At 43.3% G+C, this 25,622-nt stretch overlaps 1 protein-coding gene across 1 annotated transcript in view; it reads left to right on the forward strand.

The window, feature by feature from the left end:
- Positions 1-25,622, forward strand: part of PRKAR2B (protein kinase cAMP-dependent type II regulatory subunit beta) — a 188,438-nt gene that overhangs the window by 90,707 nt on the left and 72,109 nt on the right. The window contains exon 3 of the mRNA XM_073619660.1: positions 20,688-20,740. Within this exon, the coding sequence (XP_073475761.1) occupies positions 20,688-20,740 (53 nt within the window). The remainder of the gene's footprint in view (positions 1-20,687; positions 20,741-25,622) is intronic.

Here is a 25,622-nt window from a genome sequence, read left to right on the forward strand (position 1 = left end):
AAACTGACAGCGGCTATAACCCTTTCTTACTTTATTCAAAATGAAAAACAGTTTTGTCTTTAGTTCTACTTTATATATCATTTTTCCTAAAGAAAATGCTGCTTCCAGCCCTAGCTTTGTTACTGACTGCTTGTTACTGATAGCACTGGGTAATAACTAGTGCCTTTGAACCGCAGAGTGATGTTACGACACCCTGTGCAGCTACTGTAACAGAAAAGTGGAAATAAAACTAGTAGACAGGAGGTTGTTAAAACAAAGTATGGCTGCATATCTATTTCCATGAAATGGGCTTTCATTTTACCCCTTTATAAATGGTCTCCACGCCTTCTCCTGACTTTGCAGCAGACTGGACATGGGTTGTAAAGATAGTTGCATAATTATAACATTTATGTTAAAAACATTGCAACCAGCAATCTGGAAGTTAAACATTGGGGAATTAAATTCCTAGTGTTAAAGGTACCCATAAGGATTCAAACTGCCACAACCTTAAATACGGTTTCTAAATAATCTCATATATTTGCTTGTAATCTGGTTGCTGGTTTGGGTAAAGGACTGCAGACACTTTGCCTGGGATTACTGCACATTCTGATAGACAGATCACTCTTCTTGCCATAATAGAGTTCTTTTGTATGTGAGAAATGAAACTTTCAGAACAACATCAAAATAGTGGGGTTCAAATGCACATCTGTTATGTTCAATTACAAGAAGATCGTCAATAATTCAGGACTTCAATTATTTATGTTAATCTGAAAGCTACTTTACCTTTTCTTACTCATTATATGTTTTATATTCACAGTGTAATGGTGCAATCATGGTTAGCTAACATATTGCTGTCCAGAGGAAGTACAGTATTTATTTGATATTTGTTATATTTAGGCTCCATGCACACAGGACGCTCAAAAAAGTCATTCTGGATGTCAGATTGCTGGCAGGAAAACGCGACTTTAAAAACGTGATTTTATCAGCGTTTTGCATTGGCATCAATGCCTCTGCCTCCTTTCAAAATCAGTGGTTCTCCATGGGAGCCCATTGATTTGAATAGAAGTCACACCAGGATTGTTGGGAAGAGGCCTTTGTCCTCATCAACATGGGGACAAGGTGCTTTGGGGTGGGGGCCCCAAAGCACCCAGCCCCCATGTTGAGGGCATGTGGCCTGGTATGGTCCGGGGGGGCGCTCGCTCGTCCCCCCTTATCTTGACCTGACGATCTGCGTGCTCGGATAAGGGTTTGGTATGGATTTAGGGGGGACCCCACGCCATTTTTTTTGGCGTGGGGGTTCCCCTTAAAATCTATAGCAGACCGAAGGGTCTGGTAGTGTTGAGGGAGGGAACCCCATGCTAATTTTTTTTCATTTTGGCCGGGGGGGGGGTGTTTCTCTTTAAAATCCTCAGCATACAAGTCGCACCGCAAGTCGCATCATCATGATCCGACTTCTGGTGCGACTTCTATTCAAATCAATGGGCCCACATAGGGAACCATAGATTTTGAATAGAGGCAGAGAAACGCCTGACGAGGCTTAACGCTCTGTTTACAGCTTTAAACCTCGTTTAACATATTTTACCAGCATCTAGCGTTTTTACACATAGGATAACATAGAGTGGAGTTTATGGGCTGTTAAAAAAAAACGCCCAAATGCCAAAAAGCGGTCGTTTTTGAGCTCCAGTGTGCATGGAGCCTTTAAAAGAGCAAACTGATAAATGTAAATTTCTGATTACAGAACTGGCAAAGTAGGGGTTCCATTAAAATATGTGGGGTGTGTTTACAACATAAAAAAGTTTTTGTGTAATATATTGTTCTTTTTTTTATTGCATGGTATGATATAGGCATTAAACTACAGCTATATGCATCCAAGTCCAAGAGCTTCTTTCTCTTGCATAAAATACATTGTTTCCAACCTGCTTTCTCTGGGTTATTTTTTCCAACTGTAACAAGTCTGGTTGCTGCAATTGTTTGTAGTGTGTTTGTTGTACAATGACATTGGAATTGTTCAGAACTTTTTTTCCTTTTTTACAATGCTGAGGTTACCCATACACATATGTAATTGAGACACTATTTTGGAATGTTCTTGAAAATGTCTGGGCCTTGAATTATTGCACCAAAGATGCAGAATGGTGTAGCACCCTGATGTTTCCTGCTGGGAGAGCATATTTATTTAGGTGAGGTCAGGTGATCGGAGTTCTGTGCCACCTGGGCGGCTGTCTGGGTGGACTGTATTGTGCTACCCCGAGCTGCTAGGCCAGAGCCTGAGACCTTTCCCGGGGACATCTGGCTACTAGGCTGTTTAAGGGCCTATCCAGAAGCAAGAGAGCAACGTAGGGTTGGGACTGCAGCTTGCAGTCCAACCAGAAGTGACGGTCCTGCCAGCCAGAGAACCTGTCGTGGTCGGGGGTAGAGGGGAAGCTGTCGCCACTAAGGGACCATCCACCTTGTTACCAGGGACCACCGTAAGTAGCTGAAGCAAGTACCAGAGCAGTATTCTCACCAACTGGGGATGGTGAAGAATTGGGAAACTTCAACAGGTGTGCCAAGCCAGGGACCCAGCCAGCCCAGGTGACGTTTGCAGAGCAGTCTTGTGTGCCAAGCCAGGGACCGAGCAGGCCAGTGGGGTGACGTTTGAGCAGTATCTTGGATGCCAGGCTAGGGACTCAGCAGGGACAAGGGGGTGACGCTTGAGGAAGATACCGAGTGAAAAGGTTGGAAGAGCTCAGTAGATCCAGTGGTAGTGGATCAGCAAGAGCTAGTGAGAGAGACTGGGTGCTCAGTTGAGTGAAGATCTACAATAGGAGATTGTAGAGGAAGTGAAAGAGTCCATTGTAACCTTTGGTAGAAACTGTTCAAGATTGTTGCCATAGGAGACATTGTGTCTACACATGCAGATGTGGTGTCTGGCTGGGTGCCTTTCCCTGCCTGACTGTCTATCTATAGAAGTCTCAGAGTCTGTCAATTAACATTGCAACTACTAAAAGGTGTCCTAGCTCTAAACCCTTTCTCCCACAATTAAAAAAAAAATCGATTTGCATTTAAGAAGTGTCTGGCGCCCATGAATCTACCTTACATTACACTCACCATGCCACGTAACCCACTCTACATAGAAGGCTGTCAGCTGTCCCTGACTCTGGAGGTCACCATTAGGCTTCTGGGGGCCCGGGACCTTGCTACAATGGTATACTGTATGTCCTAATTTTTTGTTGGTAATCTACAGACACTGCTGGTTGAGGATCATATGGGGGAATACTATGGGAAAGGAAGGAAACACCATTTATTCTTCCTTATTTTCCTCCTGATAAACTAGAGAGGAGGTGTCTGCATAATCTCTCCCACTCTATTGACTTTATATTAAAGTGTTACTAAACCCAGGACCCTGCATTCACTATATCTGCTCCCCCACAGTACAGAGAACATGAAAATGCAATTATTTTAGTAAATATAAACTGCTAAATACCTTTTCTCATTAGCAGTATATAGCAGTCTTGTGACGTCTATCAGTGTCCAGCAAAGCACTGGTTAAAGCTTTTAGGAGGCGTTTTCACTCTCTTCTAACCGTCCTATGAGGCTGCATGACTCCTGTGCCTCTGGCTGGACAGTGCTGATTTGCTCTATGCAGATCACATGGAAAAAAAACCTCTCTAGCAATACGCACCAAGCTGGGCATGTGCAGAGTGCCCCCGAGGCTCTGTACTATCAGAAGATGGATTGGGGACCAAACAGGATCAAACAGCCCTTTTACACAATGCGCAGGATTAATCCTTTAGGTTCCATAGTGAATATAACAAACATGCTTTACTGTTTTTACAGACTGATTTTACTGTTGTGGGTTTAGTAACACTTTAAGTGCCATACAATATGTTTAGGGATTTTTATGTCTCAATAGTGGCTGTACATCCAACTGCTCTGTTTCATATGGATACAGCAGAGGTGAGCCAGTGACGCCTGATTATAAGTGACAGGGTGTTCAGTCAATATAAACTATAGTAAAATGGGGATGTGAAAGTTGGGTGAAGAAACATCCATTCTGTCATGGTAAAATATTTATGCATAGTGAAACTATGGTAACATTTGCATTTTGGATAATACATCCAAGGCCAGTATGTCTGTAGATGAAATCTACTGGTTTGTAGCATGGATTGCTCACTTCAACTGGCAACCATTGCACATTTAAAGGTGGTTGGTCCGGAACTGGCTACTTAACAGCTGATATTCTCTTGTGCAGTTTGATAGAATTAAAAATTGCACAGCCAGAGGTTAATTATTGAATAGCCTGCTGACAGGAAAAAATATCATGTATTATTCAGCTATTTGACTCGCCCCCCGTGCTGTGACTGTGCCTCTGCTTTGTGTTTTAGACTGTGCAGATTTTTTTTTTGTGTAAACGGAAATCCAATAATATATTATGCTGCAGTGTCCATCGTGTCACTGAATATAGTATTGAAATTACATTTTTATACTGAATGTCTTATAATCATGTAGATAACAAATATCTTGTGCACAGCCATCTGAAAAAAATAAATTGGGTGCAACTAGAGAGAGAAAGTTACCCGATGTAATATATATTGACAGCTGTGTAGTTATCGGGAAACATAATAATATTTAATATAGAAACATGCTAGCCAGAAATCCTAAATCTATTTAAACTGTACCAATCTGTCATCTGACCAGGATAACCGTTTTCAATGAATTAAAAGATCAAGAAAAAATGAGAGAGAGAACGAATCTGTCCCTCAAAGAGTGAATGGGATTTTCACGGATGCATATTTCTGCCACAAGGTAAACACACCCATAAAGGGATAATTCAAAAAATATATAATTTATTACAAAGTGTACATGATTTAAATTACCGTATTTTCCGGCGTATAAGACGACCTTTTACACTTAAAAAAAATGCCCAAACATCAAGGGTCGTCTTATACGCCGGGTATAGAATGCTGCCCGATGGATGTCAGCCCCCCGTTTGCCCGCTGGATGTCCGTTAATACTGTATGTAGCTTCAGCCACATACAGTATTCGCCGCTGAGCCAATCCCGACAAGCGATGTATTCTATTAATGAATACAGAGCCTGCTCGGATTGGAGTAACAACCTTTGCCAATCTGAGCAGGCTACATACAGTAGCCTGCTCGGATTGGCTTTGAGAGAGAGAGAGGCACTGGCTGATGATGCTACAGCCTCTGCCAATCCAAGCAGGCTTTGTATTCATTAAAAGAATTAAAATTGCTCACCATACTTCACAGGGTAAATCCATTCACTGATCTCCCACTATTATACATCCTGCTGTTTGCCTTTGAGGTCCCAGGCACCCAAGAGGAACAGGTGAATCTGAGACATAGGACAGGGGGGTGGTTATATTACTAGTGAATTTTAATACATTTATTAAATGCATTTTGGTGGACAATTCCCATAGAATGTAACCCAAAAGTGGCATAGGTTTGGTTAGAGAAAATTCTACTTTCCAGAGGTGTGTTTTTTAATTCAAGAGATCTCTGTCTGTGTTATTAATGTTTGATTTACTGTATGACATATCACAGCATGGCAGATGAGTAGCTGGCATTCTTGCTTTGTGTTTTTTAATGTTTCTAATGTTCTTTTTTAAATGGTGTTGCCTCAGAAGTGGGGGTAGTCTTATATGGTGAGTATAGCCCAAAACCTGTTTCCACTGGAAAAATAGGGGGACGTCTTATATGCCCAGTCGCCTTATATGCCGGCAAATACGGTAGTAACAGTATTCAGTCATATCGGTAATGACCAAGATTGATACTCAATTTCAAAAGCTTGAACAGATGCTTGTGTGTATGGATAGCTGACGTGTTTCGCAGACTAGATTGCTGCTTCTTCGGGGCTGTTCACCATGTATCTATATCATTGTCCAAGTTGTAAAGAAATATAACATTAGTATCAAAAATAACAGCAATTTTAACAATCATTTTAACAATATTTAACAACATTTTTATTAAGGTGCTCACCAAAATGTCCTGACATTAATCGAGAAAGTACCGCAACATCAGAGAGAGAGGATGGGTCACATCCAGTTTCGAAAATGTAATGTCAGAATCCCCAATATGATCTTGTGGATGTCAGACCATATATACGGTTTAGATGGGTATACCACTGATGATCTAAAAATTCAAAATTTTTTGCCCCTGGAGCTGATCCGAGTGCCCGGCGGTCTCTATGACCGCTGGGCTCCCATGATCATTCGTGAGATGGGGAGAACTGGGATCTCTGTGTGTGTAAACACACAGATCCCGGTTCTCGGAGGGGAGAAGAGACAGATCGTCTTTTCATACAAATTATGAACAGCGATCTGTCATCTCCCCTAGTCAGTCCCATCCCCCCTTCAGTTAGAACACACACTAGGGAACACAGTTAACCCCTTGATCGCCCCCTAGTGTTAACCCTTTCCCTGCCAGTGACATTTTTACAGTAATCAATGCATTTTTATAGCACTGATCGCTGTATAAATGCCAATGGTCCCAAACATGTGTCAAATTTGTCCGATGTGTCCTCCATAATGTTGCAGTCATGATAAAAATCGCAGATTGCTGCCATTACGAGTAAAAAAAAAAAAAATAATAAAAAATCCTATAAATCTATCCCCTATTTTATAGACGCTATAACTTTTGCGCAAACCAATCAATATACGCTTATTGCGATTTTTATTACCAAAAATATGTAGAAGAATACATATCGGCTTAAACTGAGAAAACATTTGCTTTTTTTAAAAGAAAATGGGGACATTTTATTATAGCAAAAAGTACAAAATATTGAGTTTTTTCAAAATTGTCGCTGTTTTTTTGTTTATAGCGCAAAAAATAAATACCGCAGAGGTGATCACATACCACCAAAAGAAAGCTCTATTTGTGGGGAAAAAAAGGACGTCAATTTTGTTTGGGTACAATGTCGCACGACCGCACAATTGTTAATTAAAGCGACACAGTGCCGAATTGCAAAAAATGGCCCGGTCATTCAGCAGCCAAATCTTCCGGGGCTGAAGCGGTTAAACATTCTCCCTCTTCTATTGGAGAACCCTTTCTGCCACCTGTATGGATAACTGAGCAGAGTAACCGGTGTGTTACTCTACTTCCGTTTATGACTGGACCATTCATCTTCAATGCTGAGAAAGGGGAATCTGTGTCTCTGTGTCCCTTTCTCTGTATCATAGGGGAGATGTCAGGGGTTTGTTTAGACCTCTGATCTGTCACCAAAGCCCCCCAAAATAAAAAGACTACTGACATCCCCCCCCCCCCTCCCGCCCTGCCTACAGTGTCCACTGCAACAACCCCCCCCCCCCCAATTTTTATTTTTAAACAAATTATATTATAAAAAATTTAAAATACATAAAAATAAAAAACTGACACCATCCACTGCTCTACTGACACCAACCTCTGCCCTACTATCACCATCCACTGCCTCATGCCCCCCCCCACCCCCTTCCCCAGAAGCACTGTTAAAAAAAATTATTAAGAGAACGATCGAAAAAAAATAAAATCAACAACAAAATTGTAAAAAAAAAAAAGATAATAAGATAATAAAAACAAAAAACTACTGACACCATCCACTGCCCTACTGACACTGTCCAAATCCCCCCACCAAATCATTGTGAAAAAAAAATATTAATACAAAAATAAATTGTAAGAAATAACTAGAAAAGCTACAATTTCTGGGGAAATTGTGTGAAGTGTTCTTGCCTCCACCAGTAGTCTACAACTGGAGTGTGTAGAGTAACTGGGAGGAGTGGCTTGAGTAACTGTTGTGCGGTTGGAGTGGCTGGGGTAACTGTGGAAAGGTTGGACTGGGCAGAGTAACTTTATGGAGTGGGCAGAGTAACTGTGTGGAGTGTTTGGAGTGAGTAAAGATAGTAAACATTACACTAACCAATTGATTGATCAAGTTTAAAAAGTGCACATGACAAGCTTTATAGAGTGCGAAATGCATTTCAACTTTTATTTATTTATATAGCACATTTAATTTAATTGCAACGTTGTTGCCCAGAGTGCTTCACAGTTACATTAAAACATACATTTATAAAAACATCAGCAGCATTATCAAGCCTAGCAGATGAAGGTATGACCACATGCATTTGGGGGGTCTCAGCATCTTGATGTAGAATGGAGGTGAAGGTGTGCTATCTGTTTGATAATCAGTGTTTACAACCACTGTTTCCTGGTAACGCTCATGTCCTGTTTATGCTTCACAACCACTGCTCAAAACACAATACACAGGATCATGATAGCTGTAATAACTGTGCAGTACTTCAAACGGTCGTATTTTTAAAACTATAAATCCTACAGCAAAGAGCTTTATTATGTGAGAATCACAAGACCCAGACCTAGATTTTGATGCATAGTATGTCTCTGAAATATTAAAAATGAAGGCACAGTCGCAGTTTAGATATTGCCCTTCAAATTATGAAGTGGCTAGAGTGGAGTTTCAATGAATGTCAATGGACGGCGTGAGTCGCAAACAAATGGTCATATTGTGAAAACTATCAGGACTATGGCTTAGCCGTGGACATGTTTAGTGGCAGCAGGGATAACTGAACGTTTTGATATAAGATTTGTGTAGGTGGGCTTGAAAATGAGGGAGTGGTGGCAGTTTAGAAATCAAGTCCTGATTTTTCAGCTTTTGTCACCTCCCACTCTAGTTTTGAACATTTCGCCATTCATTCCTATGGAACCAATTTCGCCGCAAAAACAACGATATTTCGTGAACCATTCGGCGAAACGTTCCACAAAGTGATAGCACACCAATCGGGAACAATCTGCACGTTTCGGTATATTACTGTCTATGTAGTGTAAAAGCTGTGGGAGGAGTTAGGGGGGTAAATTTGGCTATAATAATAATAATATATATGTAAGATAACAGTAAGTGGTCTTGCTATCCAAGAACACTTAATTAAAAAAATAAAATTGTAAAAAATAATAAAAGTAAAAAAAAAATTGACACTGTCCATTGCACTACTGACACCGTCCACTGCCCTAGTGACACCACCCACTGGCCGCTAAAAAGCATTTTGAAAAAAAAAAAACTAAAAAATGTAATTCAATGTAAAAAAAAAAAAAACTACTAACAACGTCCACTGCCCTACTGACACAATCCTGAACATAATACCCACCACTGTACACTCCGCACTTCTTACCTGCACATTCTACCTACCACCATACACTCTGCACTCCTCACCTGCACATAATGCTCACCTCCATACACTCCACACTCCTTACCTGCACATAATACCCACCACCATACATACCACACTCCTCTCCCTGCACATACTACCCACTGCTGTACACTCCACACTCCTCTCCCTGCACATACTACCCACCACCATACACTCTGCACTCCTCACCTGAACATGATACCCAACACCATACACACCACACTCCTCTCCCTGCACATACTACCCACTGCTGTACACTCCACACTCCTCTCCCTGCACATACTATCCACTGCTGTACACTCCACACTCCTCTCCCTGTACATACTACCCACTGCTGTACACTCCGTACTACTCTCCTTACACATACTACCCATCTCCGTACAATCCATACTCCTCTCCCTGCACATACTACCCACTGCTGTACACTCCGTACTACTCTCCTGCACATACTACCCATCTCCATACAATCCATACACCTCTCCCTGCACATACTACCCACCACCAAACACACCCCACTCCTCTCCTGCACATACTACCCACCGCCATACACTCCGCACTGTACATTCCCTATTTAACATTACTGCATTCTGCACTATGTAAGTCACCTCAGACTCTACTAAACCACACCCTATTTAGCCACACCCAACATTTAGCGCAATTTAAGCCATGCTGCATGTTTTCTTCTGTGCCTAGGGCCCACGTTTTAGCTTGCACACGGGCCCACTCATTTCATGATACGCCCCCGAACATAATGTTATTTAGAACAGCCATGCTTGAGGTTATAAGAAACAGTGGGTAAGACGACCTAGGGGCTGATTTGATGGAGAACAGAAAATAGGAACAAAATTTGAGTTGTTGCCAATAGCTAATTCTTTTTAACCCCAGATCTCATATTTAAGAGGTCCTGTCATTTTTTTTTTCTATTACAAGGGATGTTTCCATTCCTTGTAATAGGAATAAAAGTGACACATTTTTTTTTTAAAGAACAGTTTAAAAATAAAAAATAAAAAGTAAAACAAATAAGAAAAAAAAACTTTTAACTCTCCCCGTCCCGACGAGCTCACGAGCAGAAGCGAACGCATACATGAGTAGTGCCTGCATATGAAAACGTTGTTCAAACCACACATGTGAGGTATCATCACAATCATTAGAGCGAGAGCAATAATTCTAGACCTCCTCTGTAACTCTGTAAACATGCAACCTGTAGAATTTTTTAAATGTCGCCTATGGAGATTTTTAAGGGTAAAAGTTTGTCGCCATTCCACTAGCGGGCGCAATTTTGAAGTGTGACATGTTGGGTATCAATTTACTCAGTGTAAAATTATGTATCACAATATAAAAAAATGGGCTAACTTTACTTTGTCTTATTTTTTAATTCAAAAAAGTGTATTTTTTACAAAAAAAGTGTGCTTGTAAGACCTCTGCGCAAATATGGTGTGACAGAAAGTATTGCAACGACTGCCATTTTATTCTCTAGGGTGTTAGAAAATATATTTATAATGTTTGGGGGTTCTTAGTAATTTTCTAGCAAAAAAAATGATTTTAACTTATAATCAACAAGTCTGAAAAATAGGCCCGGTCCTTAATACAGTGGGCATTGCAGGAAAACTATAAAAGTGTCTTCTAACTTGCGCCCCTGATACTGGTTGTCTCTCAAAATATGCTATAAAATAACCATCATAAACCAAAAAAAATGATATATTATTGGCTTCCCAGTTGCCCCTCCCAAATCAGTATGAGGGGGGAGGGGGAGATCATACCAACTTGATTATGAGGCTGAAATCCTCATTCCCATTTCTTATGAAAACACCAAAGATGAGACGTATAACATAGTTGCCAACAGTCCCGATTTTCCCGGGACAATCCCGATTTTGGGACCCTTGTCCCGATTTAATTTTGTCCCGGGTGTTTTCCCGAATTTTTGGGGTTTGTCCCGAGAAAATCGTGAGTGTTTTTGTAAAAAACGGCAACGGCTCCACAAAAATGGCCGCCGTTGCCTCCACGAGTCAGTCACAAAGTTCCCCTTGTGTTCAGTGCAGGGGAGAGGGGCAGCCAATCCGCTTCTCTCTTCAGTGTACAAATAGAAAATTCTATTGTACACTGAAGCCTATTGGCTGGAGGGATTGGCAACCCTTCCCCGCTCTACACTGAACACAAGGAAGACGTGATCAGCCTCCACTGCCATCACCCTCCGCCCCCGTGTGTCCAACGGAGCTCTGAGGAATAGTGGGAGTGACGGGAGGGAAGAAGGGAGGCTTTCATCTGGCTGTTCAGGAGTTGTCTGACCTGTGAGTAGTGGCCTGTCAGTGTAGTGGGGGAGAAGAGAGATAGGGGGAGGGGGTGTACTCAGTGTATGGGAGGCTTGGAGCTTTCCCTGCAGTACACTTCTCAAAGGCTGAGGTCCAGCATGGATGGACTGGGGCTCCGCTGGCTGGGGACATTGATGGTCCTGGCTCCCCTCTTGCACACCATGTCACCACCATACCTGCACCCCTCTCCCCCCGTGTCACCACCATACCTGATTCCCCCCTCCCCCCTGTGTCACCACCATACCTGCACCCCCCTCCCCCCTGTGTCACCACCATACCTGCACCCCCCTCTCCCCCCCTGTGTCACCACCATACCTGCACCCCCCTCTCCCCCCCTGTGTCACCACCATACCTGCACCCCCCTCTCCCCCCCTGTGTCACCACCATACCTGCACCGCCCTCTCCCCCCCCTGTGTCACCACCATACCTGCACCGCCCTCTCCCCCCCCTGTGTCACCACCATACCTGCACCCCCCTCTCCCCCCCCTGTGTCACCACCATACCTGCACCGCCCTCTCCCCCCCGTGTCACCACCATACCTGCACCCCCCCTCTCCCCCCCGTGTCACCACCATACCTGCACCCCCCTCTCCCCCCCTGTGTCACCACCATACCTGCACCCCCCTCTCCCCCCCTGTGTCACCACCATACCTGCACCCCCCTCTCCCCCCCTGTGTCACCACCATACCTGCACCCCCCTCTCCCCCCCTGTGTCACCACCATACCTGCACCCCCCTCTCCCCCCCCTGTGTCACCACCATACCTGCACCGCCCTCTCCCCCCCGTGTCACCACCATACCTGCACCCCCCCTCTCCCCCCCGTGTCACCACCATACCTGCACCCCCCTCTCCCCCCCTGTGTCACCACCATACCTGCACCCCCCTCTCCCCCCCTGTGTCACCACCATACCTGCACCCCCCTCTCCCCCCCTGTGTCACCACCATACCTGCACCCCCCTCTCCCCCCCTGTGTCACCACCATACCTGCACCCCCCTCTCCCCCCCTGTGTCACCACCATACCTGCACCCCCCTCTCCCCCCCTGTGTCACCACCATACCTGCACCCCCCTCTCCCCCCCTGTGTCACCACCATACCTGCACCCCCCTGTGTCACCACCATACCTGCACCCCCCTGTGTCACCACCATACCTGCACCCCCCTCTCCCCCCTGTGTCACCACCATACCTGCACCCCCCTCTCCCCCCTGTGTCACCAACATACCTGCACCCCCCTCTCCCCCCTGTGTCACCAACATACCTGCACCCCCCTCTCCCCCCTGTGTCACCAACATACCTGCACCCCCTTCTCCCCCCTCTGCTGGGGGCACCTTATGTAAGGACAGACTCTGCTGGGGGAACCTGATGGCATCTGGTGGCAGGTGACGTGGCAGGTGACACGCTCAGGGGTCCCACTGATTCTGCATTATGGTGAGTTGAATGATTTCATTATTTATATTACAATGTAATAATAGTAATAATGCGCTTCAATCATCCTGACATTATAACAACCATGGTGCCGGGATGATTGAAGTGCTAACACCAGGTGTTTGGAGTATCTTTATCTGCTGATTATTAAACTCTGGAATACACATTGCTATTATGGTGTAGGATCTGGGTCTGCTGTCCCTCCATCCCTCTACCCCCCTTTCCCTCTGCATCCCTCATTCATCTCAGACTCTAACCACACCCCATTTAGCCACGCCCATGTAAGCCACGCCCACTATTTCACGTAAACCACGCCCATTTTTTTGCGCGACGCGCTTCGCGTGCCGCATTTTCCTTTTTCCTATGCCACGCCTACTAACGCATGCCCCGCCCCCTAATTATAGCCTGACTCCGCCTACAGCCAAAAAAAGTGTCCCGAATTTTTTTTTCCCAATGTTGGCAACTATGGTATAATCGACTGAATTAAGCAACCATCAAGGTGCTCAGTTCCCCCCTTCAATACCTCATTCGCCACCAGACCTCTCTTATTGTCTATCTCCCTGGTAGTTCACGGAAAATGAAGGAAAAGATAGCTGGAGGAAGGAAAAGGAGAGGAGAGGAGGAGAAAAGGGTAAGATAGGAAAGAGAGTGCATTCCTTAAAGAGGAACTACAGTCTGCTCACATAATTTGTAATAAAAACATCTTTGCTATTCTGAAGCTTCCCTCCAACCACTTTGCATATTATTTTATATATACTGTGATTCTGTAGTTGCCAAATATGCTGCAGAAATCTCCCTCCACTAAGTCTGGCTGCATCCACTTTAACTGTGGGCAGCTGAAGCTGCTGCCTGTTCACTTCCTGGATTTACACAGACACACAGAGGCACATCTCCAGCTCTGCAGCCCTGCAGTTCTCATTGGCCCTCTTATGACTCACCCCCTTCCCTTCCTGGCAAACTCTCACAAGAGTGAGAGAGAGAGCTGTGCATGATGTCATAAGCCTAGGCTAATAACCAGACAATAAAGAGGAAGTGGGCTGTATAAGGCATTTACAGGCAGAGAAAATGTTTTACTATCCAAAGTTAAAAGAACAAGGGCAGAAGATTTAATAGATGGAAAGATGAAAAATTACTGAAGGTCTGCTTTAACTTTGTACCTGTCTGATGACAAAAATGGGTTCCCAAATTTTGTCAAATATGGCTCGTTCGTCAAGTAAGGTTGCCTTCGTTAACCATGATCCTTGACAGCTTGGTTGTCAACAAGACGAAGGCGAACCCGAAAATCCTCCAGGACCTGGTTATAGCAATCCTAGCTGCTGTAAAATTAAATGCAATGAGTTTTCTTGCGTATCCCGGTGTCCCATCAATCGGACATCCCAGTAACACTTGCTGTGGTGATTTTAGTAGGTTAACCTGAGTTATTGATTAAATAAGATTGTACATACTAATCCAAAATAAAAATTTAACTTTTGGACACGACTACCAATTATGTAGTACTGTTCCCTCCATGCCACAACCTCGAAAGCAAGAGGAGGAAGCCCCTGGGACGTACGCCACCAGTCTCTCCGGTACCATGTACCATCTCATTAAAACTTTGTCATTTGCTTCAATCAATTTGGTATTTATTTATGATTTCGAGGGACACTGCGTCATCTTGAGCCACTCATCTACTTCAAGTGTCTCCCCTAAGTCTTGTTCCCACTTAACCATATAAAACAATTTTTCCAACTTGGAAGTCAAAATATCATAAACATTAGAGATCCGACCAGTACATTTATCAAAGAACTTACACAAATACTCCATTGAGGTAGAGGTGGAGAGATCTGATGTGTGCTGTAGAGTCTTCAGGAATTGTACATACTGAAAGATCTCTGAATTTGGGAGTTGGTGTTTTTCTCGAAGAATTTGTTTCGATAAGATACCTCTGTGATCACAAAGATCTGCAATACGTAGCAGACCTTTGTTTGTCCACCAGGCAAAAGCCTAGGGGCTGAGACCTGGGGTGAAGTTTGGGTTGCCCACCAAGACAGCCATAGGAGTGTGTGGAGACTTAAATTTATATGACTTTGTTGATCTATTTCATAGATTCAAGGAAAAGGACAGTGTAGGACACATAATAGTTGGTCTATCCTTGAATCTCAGCCACATTAAGTGGCTAATCAGTTTCATGGGATACAAAGATGACTCAATTGTCATCCAAAGGGGTTGAGGTGACACTGAATGGTAGCAGATAAGCTGTGCTAGCTGCGCAGCGTAGAAATATTTGGCAAGACTCGGGACTCCCAGACCGTCCCTCAATTTGGGTGTATATAAAGTGTGCTTGTTCACCCGAGACCCCTTATTCCCCCATATGAATGCGTTAAAACTGTTCTAAATCCGGCGCTGAAATTGATATGGGGAGTTTTCTAAACAAATATAGTAATTGTGGCAAATAATTAATCTTTATTGTATACAGTCTACCGAACCATAACAGGGGGGTTATCCCATCGTTGTAGGTCTGCCGTCATCTTCCTATATAGGGGTCTTAATTCGTCTGATATAGAGTATTTAAATTGTGAGTTAGGAAAATTCCTAAGTATGAGAGTGTCCCCATTGGGGAAGGAATTCTGTATCAGTTTAACTGTGTCCGATGCCAGTGTCAGATTTAGGGCCAAAACTTTAGTCAATAGTTTGAAGTCCACATTAATGAGTGAGATTGGGTGATAATTAGCGCAATCTCCATGATCTTTCCCAGGCTTAGGAATGACACGGATAAAGGCAGCATTTTCATGCATGGCTAAAGCAGATCCTTTTTTCAGATCGTTGAAAAAGGAACATAGATGGGGTGTTAACAACTCAGAATACTTCCTATAATAGTGACCTAAAAAGCCATCCGGGCTCGGTGCTTTTGATGGATGCAGACCCTTGATAGCTGCCCTAATTTCCCCCTCTGTAAAGTCACCTTCAATCAATTCTATGTGGTCTTTTGTCACCTGGTTTTAAGGGATGTCTCGAAAAAGTGTATCTGCTTGAACCGTGGGAAAGGTTTTCGGTGCAGCATATAATTTGGAGTAGAAGTCAAAAACTTTGCAAACAATTAGTTGTGGGTTTTGGGTCTTTTTTCCGTTCCACAGCTGTAGTATCGGAAGGGCAGGGTTGTGTGGACGAGGGGTGAATTTTGTGCCTCAACTCCACATAAGTGTTCGTCTTATGTTCTAGCATAATTTTCTGCAACTCCTCCACTTGTTGTTGTATCACTTGTGTGTGGATGCGTTTAGTTCTGGACGCGATTTGAAACAACTTGCCCCGAATTGTTGCTTTGTGTGCTGCCCAATTAATGTTTGGGAAGGTGTCTGTGGCTTGGTTTTCATTAAAAAATTGGCGTATAGTTGTTTCCATTTCAGTATGGATAATTGGATCATTAAGTAAGGAGGTGTTGAGACGCCATGCAGCTGTCTTCGATTTGACCCAAAGGTCTGATAGTAAAATTTGAACTGGCGAGTGGTCAGACCAGGATGCCATCAATATTTTGGCCAAATTAATAAGAGGGAGCAATGATGGCAGCGTTAACAGATGACCTATTCGAGAATAAGTTTTATGAACCTGGGAGTAGTGGATATAGTCTCTGGTTGTTGGATTTCGATCCCTCCAGGTATCTATGAGGTCATAAGAATGTAATATCCATGCCAATTTACAGCCCTGTTTCGGGGTATGTTTCAATATTGGTTTATGTGGATTAGATCTATCAAGAGCTTGATCCAGGGATGGGATACTGTCTCCTTACTACATGGCCCGCTACGTTAGGCATCAGAGCCTCCAGCATTGTGTCGAAAAATGTCCCTAGGAAACTAGGGTGATGGCTTGTTCATTAATTTTCCCAACCACCATGATGTACCTCCCTACCTTGTCTTTAATTACCATGTTAGGGGTGAACTGAATATTTTTAGCTATACAGATCACTACACTTCCCTTCTCTGGGCTGTTAGATAAGTGGAAGGTAGGGAAGCGGGCATTTAGATATTTGGGAGCTGAGGTACGGGAAAAACACGTTTCCTGGAGTAGCAATATATTTACTCCTCATTTGTGGTATTGTTGGAAAGCCATAGCGAGCTTGGTTGGGGAATTCAGGCCCTGTACATTGTGGGTTAAAACTAAACATTTAGCTTATGGAGTGCTCAACATAATGGTACTTGCCTGTTATTGGTCCCCATCTTTTCATCCGGGGTTCCACAAGACCGTATGGGAACCTCTGGTGTTAGGAGGAAGGATGCACTCAAATGAAAGGAAAGTAAAGATGAAAGAGGGAATTTGAAATTAGTGTTAGAATTCAACACACTGAGCAGGTTTATATCGGTGAACATAAAACTATTTAACAGTTTACTCTCATGAGATAGCAAAGAAGTCAAAGTTCCCATGGTATAACGTCAGGTGGTCACTCTCCGCCTAGTGGGACAAGCCCACCAGGAAGTGGCATACGTTTCTGCCCTGGGCGCTTTCCATGCAAATAATAATTAGAGAAGAGAAGTAGAACAACAACTACAAGGCAGGCGTAATCTAAACTCTCAAAACAATATCAAATCAATTAACAAGGCAAACTCCTGTCATAAGGCAGGGCAAAAGTGATCGTGTTCAGGGGAATCAGAATTGAGAACGGTGTAGAACCTAGTAACACTAGGTGAATCCCAAACAACTGGATGGGCATCCAGCAGATTTTTAGTAAATCTAACTAATGTCCAGCTAGTGGCTGATTCTGATTAGGAGGAGCAGGGTCATCAATATGGTTCTGCGGCTGGGGAAGATCTCTTAGGTGGAGATCAACCTTGTTGGGACCACAGAGGCGAGATTGGTTGATCTCTGGCTTGCCAGGTGCTGGGAGATTGAGAGTCCTTGGAGATCAGACCAAACTTTTTGCAGGATGTCCTCCCCTTCTTGGAAGATGACAAAAGGAATGCAACTTGTCCTTATAAGTAAAAGACAGGCGAAAAGGAAATGACCAGTGGTACTTTATTTGGCGGTTGATCAGATGAGTCAGTAACTGTTTCAACGAACGTCTCTTCTGGCCACCGACATGACTTTTTCCTTGATCTTATAAAAGTGAGGTTTAAAGCGGAGTTCCACCCAAAAATGGAACTTCCGATGTCCAGATTCTTCCCCCCCTCTGGTGTCGCATTTGGCACCTTTCGGGGGGGGGAAGATACCTGTCTAATACAGGTATTTTCTCCCACTTCTGGCAAAGGCTACACCATATCTGGCCCCTCCTCTGTCCCCCCCCGCTGTCTTCTGGGAGACACACGGGTCCCAGAAGGCAGCAAGGACCACTCAGAATGTGCAGCGCAACTCGCGTGTGCGCAGTACGGAACCAAGCTGTGAAGCCGAAAGGCTTCACTTCCTGATTCCCTTACTAGCAATGCCGGCGCCTCCACCCAGAGCTGAGGGACATTGTGGGCGCCCTGGACAGGTAAGTGTCCTTATTTTAAAATTTCGGCAGCTGCAGTATTTGTAGCTGCTGACTTTTAATTTTTTATTTTAGGCGGAACTCCGCTTTAACTATCACATCTCTGGGTAGGCCATCCGGCGTCAGAGCCGTTAGAGCACGATGCACCCTATTGATCTCCAAATGATGAGGAGAGATGTCTGGAATCAAGTCCTGCATCAGAATATGTACTGTATCCTCCAGGTCCACAACTGATTTCAGCAGTCCGCGTATCCTAAAATTATACTGTCTGGACCTATTTTCCAAATCTTCTATTTTAGCGTTAGCATGGTTAAGTTGCTCTTGTAAGGAAGAAATCATGGTGGAAGTCTGGTTGATCTTTCTCACCAATATTTTGAAGATCGCCCTTCAGTTCTGCTGTGATTATTGTGCATGCCTTGGATAACTCCTGCTGGAGTAAAGCAGAGAAACGGGCTAACAGTGCAGCATCCCCTGAATAGGGGGCTGGTGGTGAGGGTGGAGGTTGTTCCTGAATGGAGCTAGTCTGGCTCAAGGCTATCTTTGCCAGATCTGCCATATGTCTGTCCATGGATGATGTAGGGGCAACTGCATAATCCAAGCCACCCCCTTGAGTGGCAGAGGCAGGAGAAAATTGTGGGAGCTCACCTCTTGGTAGTGGTGTCACCTCATCCTGTGACTGAGATAAGAACGGGTCTGGCATCTGGCTTGTCTGTGAAGCTGCCAATATGGTTGTGAGGCAGCTGCAGAATGATGAGAGGTTGAGTAGTGTGGTGATGTGCATGGCTCCACGTGCATGGCTCTCTTCTGACCCAACGCCATCTTGGAAGGAAGAGACTGGTGTGGGTTTGGAGCCAGGCGTCCTGATCGGACGGTACTGGAAGATTGCGGCTGCTTCTTTTTGTTCGCTCCTGTTGTCCTCCGCTGCATGGTGCGTTCCCCAGGCTGGAGGGGGTAATAGCGGCGCCCCTCTCGCTAAATGTAGCTCAGAAAGGCCGATGGTGCTTGGTCAGACCATGTCCTCTCCCACTTTGATCTCTTTTTACAGTTTTAATGAACCAGTTACTCTGCTGTTTAATTTGATAATTTTGTAGGAGAAATATATGTTTTGATTTGAAAAAGAAAAATAATCTATTAACAGTAATTTAACATAAAAAGAGGAAATATCTCCTTAACCTACATAGCTAAACTTAAAGTGTTTGCTACCCCAGCATTTCATATTCCTGATATGTGCCTGTTGTACCATGTACTTGTATAAAAAAGTATCCTGTTCTCCTTGTATTGTTTCCTGTATGTTAAATTCCTAGTGTTCCTGCCATTCCCTCTGTTTCCCTATTAGAAACTGACCACACTAAGCAGGAGAGCACACTGTGGTCAGTTCCCTAGCTATGCTGGGAACTCAGCCTGCTCTTCTCCAATAATCAGACTTGTCCTGACAAACCCCCCCCCTCCCCCGCACAGCCATTCACTGGGAAGCTCAGTGTGCTGTTGCTTCTTCTCCCCCAGCACTTATGCAGCTGAAAACAGAGGCAACAGAGGGAATATGATCACTTATAAAAAAGGGAAAAGGGGTATTTATAATGTTTTTCTTTTTATATCCATACACAAATGTTTTCCCTTTGATTTCAATTTTAAACTGAATGGGTTGTTTTACAAGGTGATCGTTTACAATCAGTTTATTAGCTGCCCATTGCAAGAGAGGAACTTTAGGGCAAATTACACTTATCTTTAAAAGAACTGACATAAAGCAAAAAAACTGTGTAATAAGACCCTGAGAGGTGCAGCCATTTTCTGAATGTATGTGGTGTATACATCGCAGAATGGCAGCTTCCATAACAGTCTGCAAGTCTTCTGTTTTGTGACACAGCCCCTTACATTATTTTATTTAGATAAAAATGTTATTAAAAATGAACAATGGACTATTGAGTTTACACTGCATTCTTATAGGCTCCGTTCACACTAGTGCGATTTCATATGCGAGTTGCACAGAATGGCATCACAAGTTGCACTACATAATTGCACTGAAAGTCAGATCAGATTGTAGTAAACCTAGCCCTATTACTACATAGTAACGTAGCCCAAAGTACTACCGTACTGTATATGCTGTTCTATTTCAGGTGTATTATTTATGTTAGTGGGCTTCATATGAAGGCCCTGTTGTCCTAAACACACTCTGTGTAAGTTGTCTGGTATAGAATTTGAGCACCAAAGATTTTCAAAAGGAGAAAGGTGTTCTACACAAATGTGTACATTTCTCCGGAGCATTGTCTGTAATCACCTTACTTGCGCTTGGTAGTCCAGTAAATTTCTCATTTTACAAAGGATATTTGTGCCATAACGTGTAATGCCTTTAACTCTGTTCTCTGTTTTGCAGTATGTGCTGAAGCATTTAATCCAGATGAAGAAGATGATGAGACAGAAAAAAGGGTATGTATTAAAGCTGACGTGTCAAGAAATACTAAGTGTATGCAATTACATGTTGGTTTATGTTATTTTGCTTTACAAATAATAAAACGTCTGGGACACAATGGATTGGAAAGCATTTTTGCACATATCCTTATGTGAATGATCTGGTTACATGAATGCTAGAATAGGTACTTGAAAGTACAAAGTGTCCCTTCAGATTAGGGTATTGGCAGCTCTGAGGAAAATACTGTTTTCTTAAATGTTCATCAAGAGACAAAGGAACAGAAGAATTCTGGAACATTGGCTTATACTACTTGTTTTGGGAGGAATTGGACACTGGTAGACAAAAAAAGGCCATTCCCATGATGGTTCAGCTTTTTGCTAGTGTCCTAGGAGGATGGACATCTTTTCTAATTAGAGAAAAGTATACCCATTTGTATCAGTTGATCCTCTGCACAGTTTTGGAGGGTGTACCTTGACCTAGCTGGATTTAAGGATTTGCCACTCTTCTATGTCTTAGGTTTACCTCGATTTGTCCTTGCTGCCACCTAATAGTGACTAAGTCACAAGCGGCTCTGCAGTTGGTTATGGGTGCTGTGGGTTTTTCTGTTGTGTATTGCTTCGCCTTATTTATACCGTAGTATGTCACATCCTAAGCACAAAGGGACTCCAGTTCACAATCCTCTAGCAGCTCTGGGGACTGTGTGCACTGTTTTTCCTGATACTATCTTTTCTTGCATTGCAGGATTTTAATAGCTGACTAATAATGCACTCTACAGCCTCTCGTTCAGAGAGGAGTATCTCTAATATTTAGGAATCTGTTGCAACTGCAACGTAGTCATCTATGGATGAGGACGAGTCTCACTATTCCTTTTTGGATCAGTTTGTGCCTGAGGAGCCTCAGTCGGCTGACATAACTCCTAGTCTTAAAGATAGTATTTCTGTTATTGACATATTGTATACATATATAAAACTGGAGCAATCTGCATCTGAAACCTACTTTGTACAGGGATTGAAAAACTGCTGACAAATCATTTGTTTCCCCAAAATGCTTTGCAAAAACCCATGGAGGAAGAGTTTACTAAGAAGTGGGCCATTTCCGTTGTGAACCCAGTTTTTTCTGGTCTAAATGGAATTATGACTGCTCCTATTGAGGAAATTCCAATATTTAAATGCAGAGTTGACAAGCATCTTGAAACTCTTTTAAAATTATTATTTTCCTTACTAAGCTCTGCCCTGATGCTTGCTATTGCTGTCATGGCAATCTGGCAGACCCTAAATGTGTGGTTCAATGACATATCTAAGGAACCTGGAGCCACTCTTACTGATCATTCGGATATGGAATGATTGCAGCTTATGCCTTCTGTACTGCACTTATGTTTTGATTGTTTAGTGGACATTGTCTATCTCTTTCACAAAATGAGCCTCCTGTCTATTAATATGCAGAAGGCCTTCTGGCTAAAATACTGGTCTGCAGAACAACAATGGTAAAAGCGATTGCTCCACATGCCCTTTGATGGTGAATGCCTCTTTGGGGCTTCCCTCCATAACTTTATCAAAGGGGTCACTGGCAGTAAAAGGACCTTTTTACCCCAACAGAAGCAATATAAGCCCCCAACTGCACAACTCATTGCACATTTGAAGGCAAAAGCGTTCATTTAATTTCTCCCAGGCCTCTAAATTCAGGCCAAAACTTATGATCCAGGTAGTTCATAAATCCTGGGCTTTCATGTCCTCCAAGCTGGCAAAAAACTCGCAATTAGGGAACCACCACACTTTCCAAAGTGAGGGGATGTTGATTAGTCTTTGCTGACACCTGGACAATCAGCATTTCCAATGTGGTGTTCAGGGGGTACAAACTGGAGTTTCAATCTCTGTTTCCACCAACTTCCTTTTATAAAATCTACCAACCTCTCCACAATGGCTTACAGATCTCTGTGCTGCCTTGGCAGAACTCCTGAGTCAAGGACTCATTGCCATTGTTCCTCAAGTGGAAAGGTTTTAAGGTTTTTATTTGAACCTGTTCACTATTCCCAAAGCCAATCCTGGATCTCAAGGCACTCATTGCCTTTATTCGAGAGCATAACTTTCACATAGGATCCAACAGATCAGTAATTGCCTCCCTCTGTCTGGGGAATTATCTGGCTTCTGTGGACATCAAGGATGCATGCTTGCATGTCCTCATCTTTCCAGTACATCAGCACTTGCTGAATTTTGCTGTTGCTACAAAACAAGCTGTTGCCCTTGCTTTTGGTCTGTTTTCTGCAACTTGAGGGTTCACCAAGGTCCTAGCTTTCACTGTGGGATACCTAGACAGTCTCTTTTTGAACTATCAGAAGTTATAGCTGTAACCAACTGATCACTTGGATTATCTGTGTTTGATCCTAGAAATTACTTTTGCTGGCCACACATGTAAAGATTTTCAGACAAGAATATTTGTACGAATATTTGCACAAAAATTGTTTGTACATTGGATGAATGGACCAATGTCATTTGAAAATTTCACTTGCTTTTAATGTTTTATTTTAAAATGAATGTAATTTCTGAATGAAAACCACATGTCCAAAAATTTGCTCAATCGAGTAAAGTTTTCTGTTCCACCTCAGACCATTGCAACTCAACATTCTGGCTGCGTGGGACAAGAAAGTACAGTTATTGAACCTACCAGTGCACCTAACTCTTGCCTGTTGGCTCACCAGCCCAGCTCCAGAATCAGGCAAATCCTTTCTTCCACTCACTTCAAAGATCCTTACGACAAATGCCAGTTTGCCAGGCTGGGAAGGCGTTCTGAAAACCCTGCGAATGCAGGGAACTTTAATACCAGCAGAAGCTCATCTCCCTATCTACATTCTGGAGCTTCAAATGACTCATCTGTCCCTTTAATGCTGGCCTCCTCGACTGCACAGCCATCTGCTATGCATTCAGTCAGAAAGCAGGAACCAGAAATCTTGTTGCAGAAGGAAAAGCAGAACATATTTTGGCTTGGGCAGAACTTCACATCGCAGTCTTGTCCACTGTCCACTTTGTAAGGGTGGACAATTGGTAAGGGAATACGTCAGCTATCACTGCTTGCACTTGGGAGAATGGTCTGTTCACCCGAAAGTTCCAGGGTGTTTGTTCCAGGTGGGGAGCTCCAGATATGGACCTTCTAGCCTCCAGGTTCAGCAAAAAACTAGACAGGTTTGTCTTAAGGTGCAGGCATTATTTGGCAGAAGCAGTGGATGCTCTGGTGGCTCTGTGGGATCTATACAACGTGATAAATTCCTTTTCTCCTCTGAAGCTCCTTATTGTCTGTTCTACAGGAATGAAATGGAGGGCATTCTGATGATTCTCATAGCATAGAAAAGGCTCAGGAAGACGTAGTACTCTGATCTCATCAGTCTTCTAGCAGACATCCTGTGGGCCCTTACAGATCATCTGGCTATTCTTAAAGGTCAGTTTACAATAATGCTTCACAGTCCCTGGCATTGAAGGCATGGCTTTTGAAACCATAAGAACTAGGGTTTTTTCTGACTGGGTCATTTGCATGCTAGGAAAGCTAGGACGACTATATAACTCTAAGTCACTCTAATGCCGCGTACACACAGTCGGATTTTCCGACGGGAAATGTTTGATGGGAGCTTGATGTCAGAAATTCCGACCGCGTGTAGGCTCCATCGGACATTTTCCGTCAGAATTTCCGATAAATAAAATTTGAGATCTGGATCTCAAATTTTCTGACAACAAAATTTCGTTGTCGGAAATTCCGATCGTGTGTACACAATTCCAACGCACAAAATTCCACGCATGCTCGGAATCAAGCAGAAGAGCCGCACTGGCTATTGAACTTCATTTTTCTCGGCTCGTCGTACGTGTTGTACGTTACCGTGTTCTTGAGGTTCGGAATTTCCAACAAGATTTGTGTGACCGTGTGTTTGCAAGACAAGTTTGAGCCAACTTTGAAATTGAAATTAATTTTGTTGTCGCAATGTGCGATCGTGTGTATGCAGCATAAGTCTTCCATCATACTGTATGTAGAAATCTTACTTTGCTGGGTGCAGGGCGAAAATTTAGGGACTACTCAGTGGGACAGATCCTGACCTTTCTACAACCTGGACTGTATCAATACTTGACTTTGAGCACCACCAATGGACAAACTTAAGATCTTGAGATCTTGTTTCAAAGACCTACTGCTTTGGTTTCCCTCAAGGCTATTTTCCAAGGTGTAGCTCACATAATCATGCTTGTGCAACCTTCAGTGACTCAGTGGAATCTCAATCTGGCTCTCTTGGCTTCTTAAATACCTCCTTTTGAACCAGTCAGAGATTACCCTCTGTGAACTCTATCTTAAAGTGGCTTTCCTCATTACCATTACCTATCTTGTAAAGATTCCTTTTGGTTTATTTACAAGGATAAGATTGTTTTAAGGTCTATAGCCTTTTCTTTTTCTAAGATGGTCGCTTTCTTCTACCTTGACTGCAACAATGTTTTTCCATCTCTTTGTCCTACTCTGGTTCATCCTAAGGCGATACCCCTCTATTGCTTGTATGTGCTTAGAGCCCTTCGCTTTCAGCTGTATTTTATTTCAGACAAAGTGGCTTACTGTTTGTCATTCTGGGGTCCCCACAAAGGACAACCTGCCTCCAATTCCACTATTTCTTGTCACTGGTCATTGTTCAAGCCTACCAATGCAAGGATGAGGTTCGACTCTTTCCAGTCAAAGCACACTCTACCAGATCTGTGAGTGCATCCTGGGCTTATAGGCATCAAGCATCTGTTTCCCATATTAGCAAGTCCACCACTTGGTCTTCTGTTCGCACATTTTCTAAGTTTTACCAGGTGAATGTTCAGGCATCTTCAGAAGCAAGCCTTGGACATTAGGTCCGGCAGACAGCTCATTAAGCTGCAGACATCTCCCAGTATT

Source organism: Aquarana catesbeiana, linkage group LG03 (assembly GCF_042186555.1).
Source record: "Aquarana catesbeiana isolate 2022-GZ linkage group LG03, ASM4218655v1, whole genome shotgun sequence".
NCBI lineage: Eukaryota > Metazoa > Chordata > Amphibia > Anura > Ranidae > Aquarana > Aquarana catesbeiana.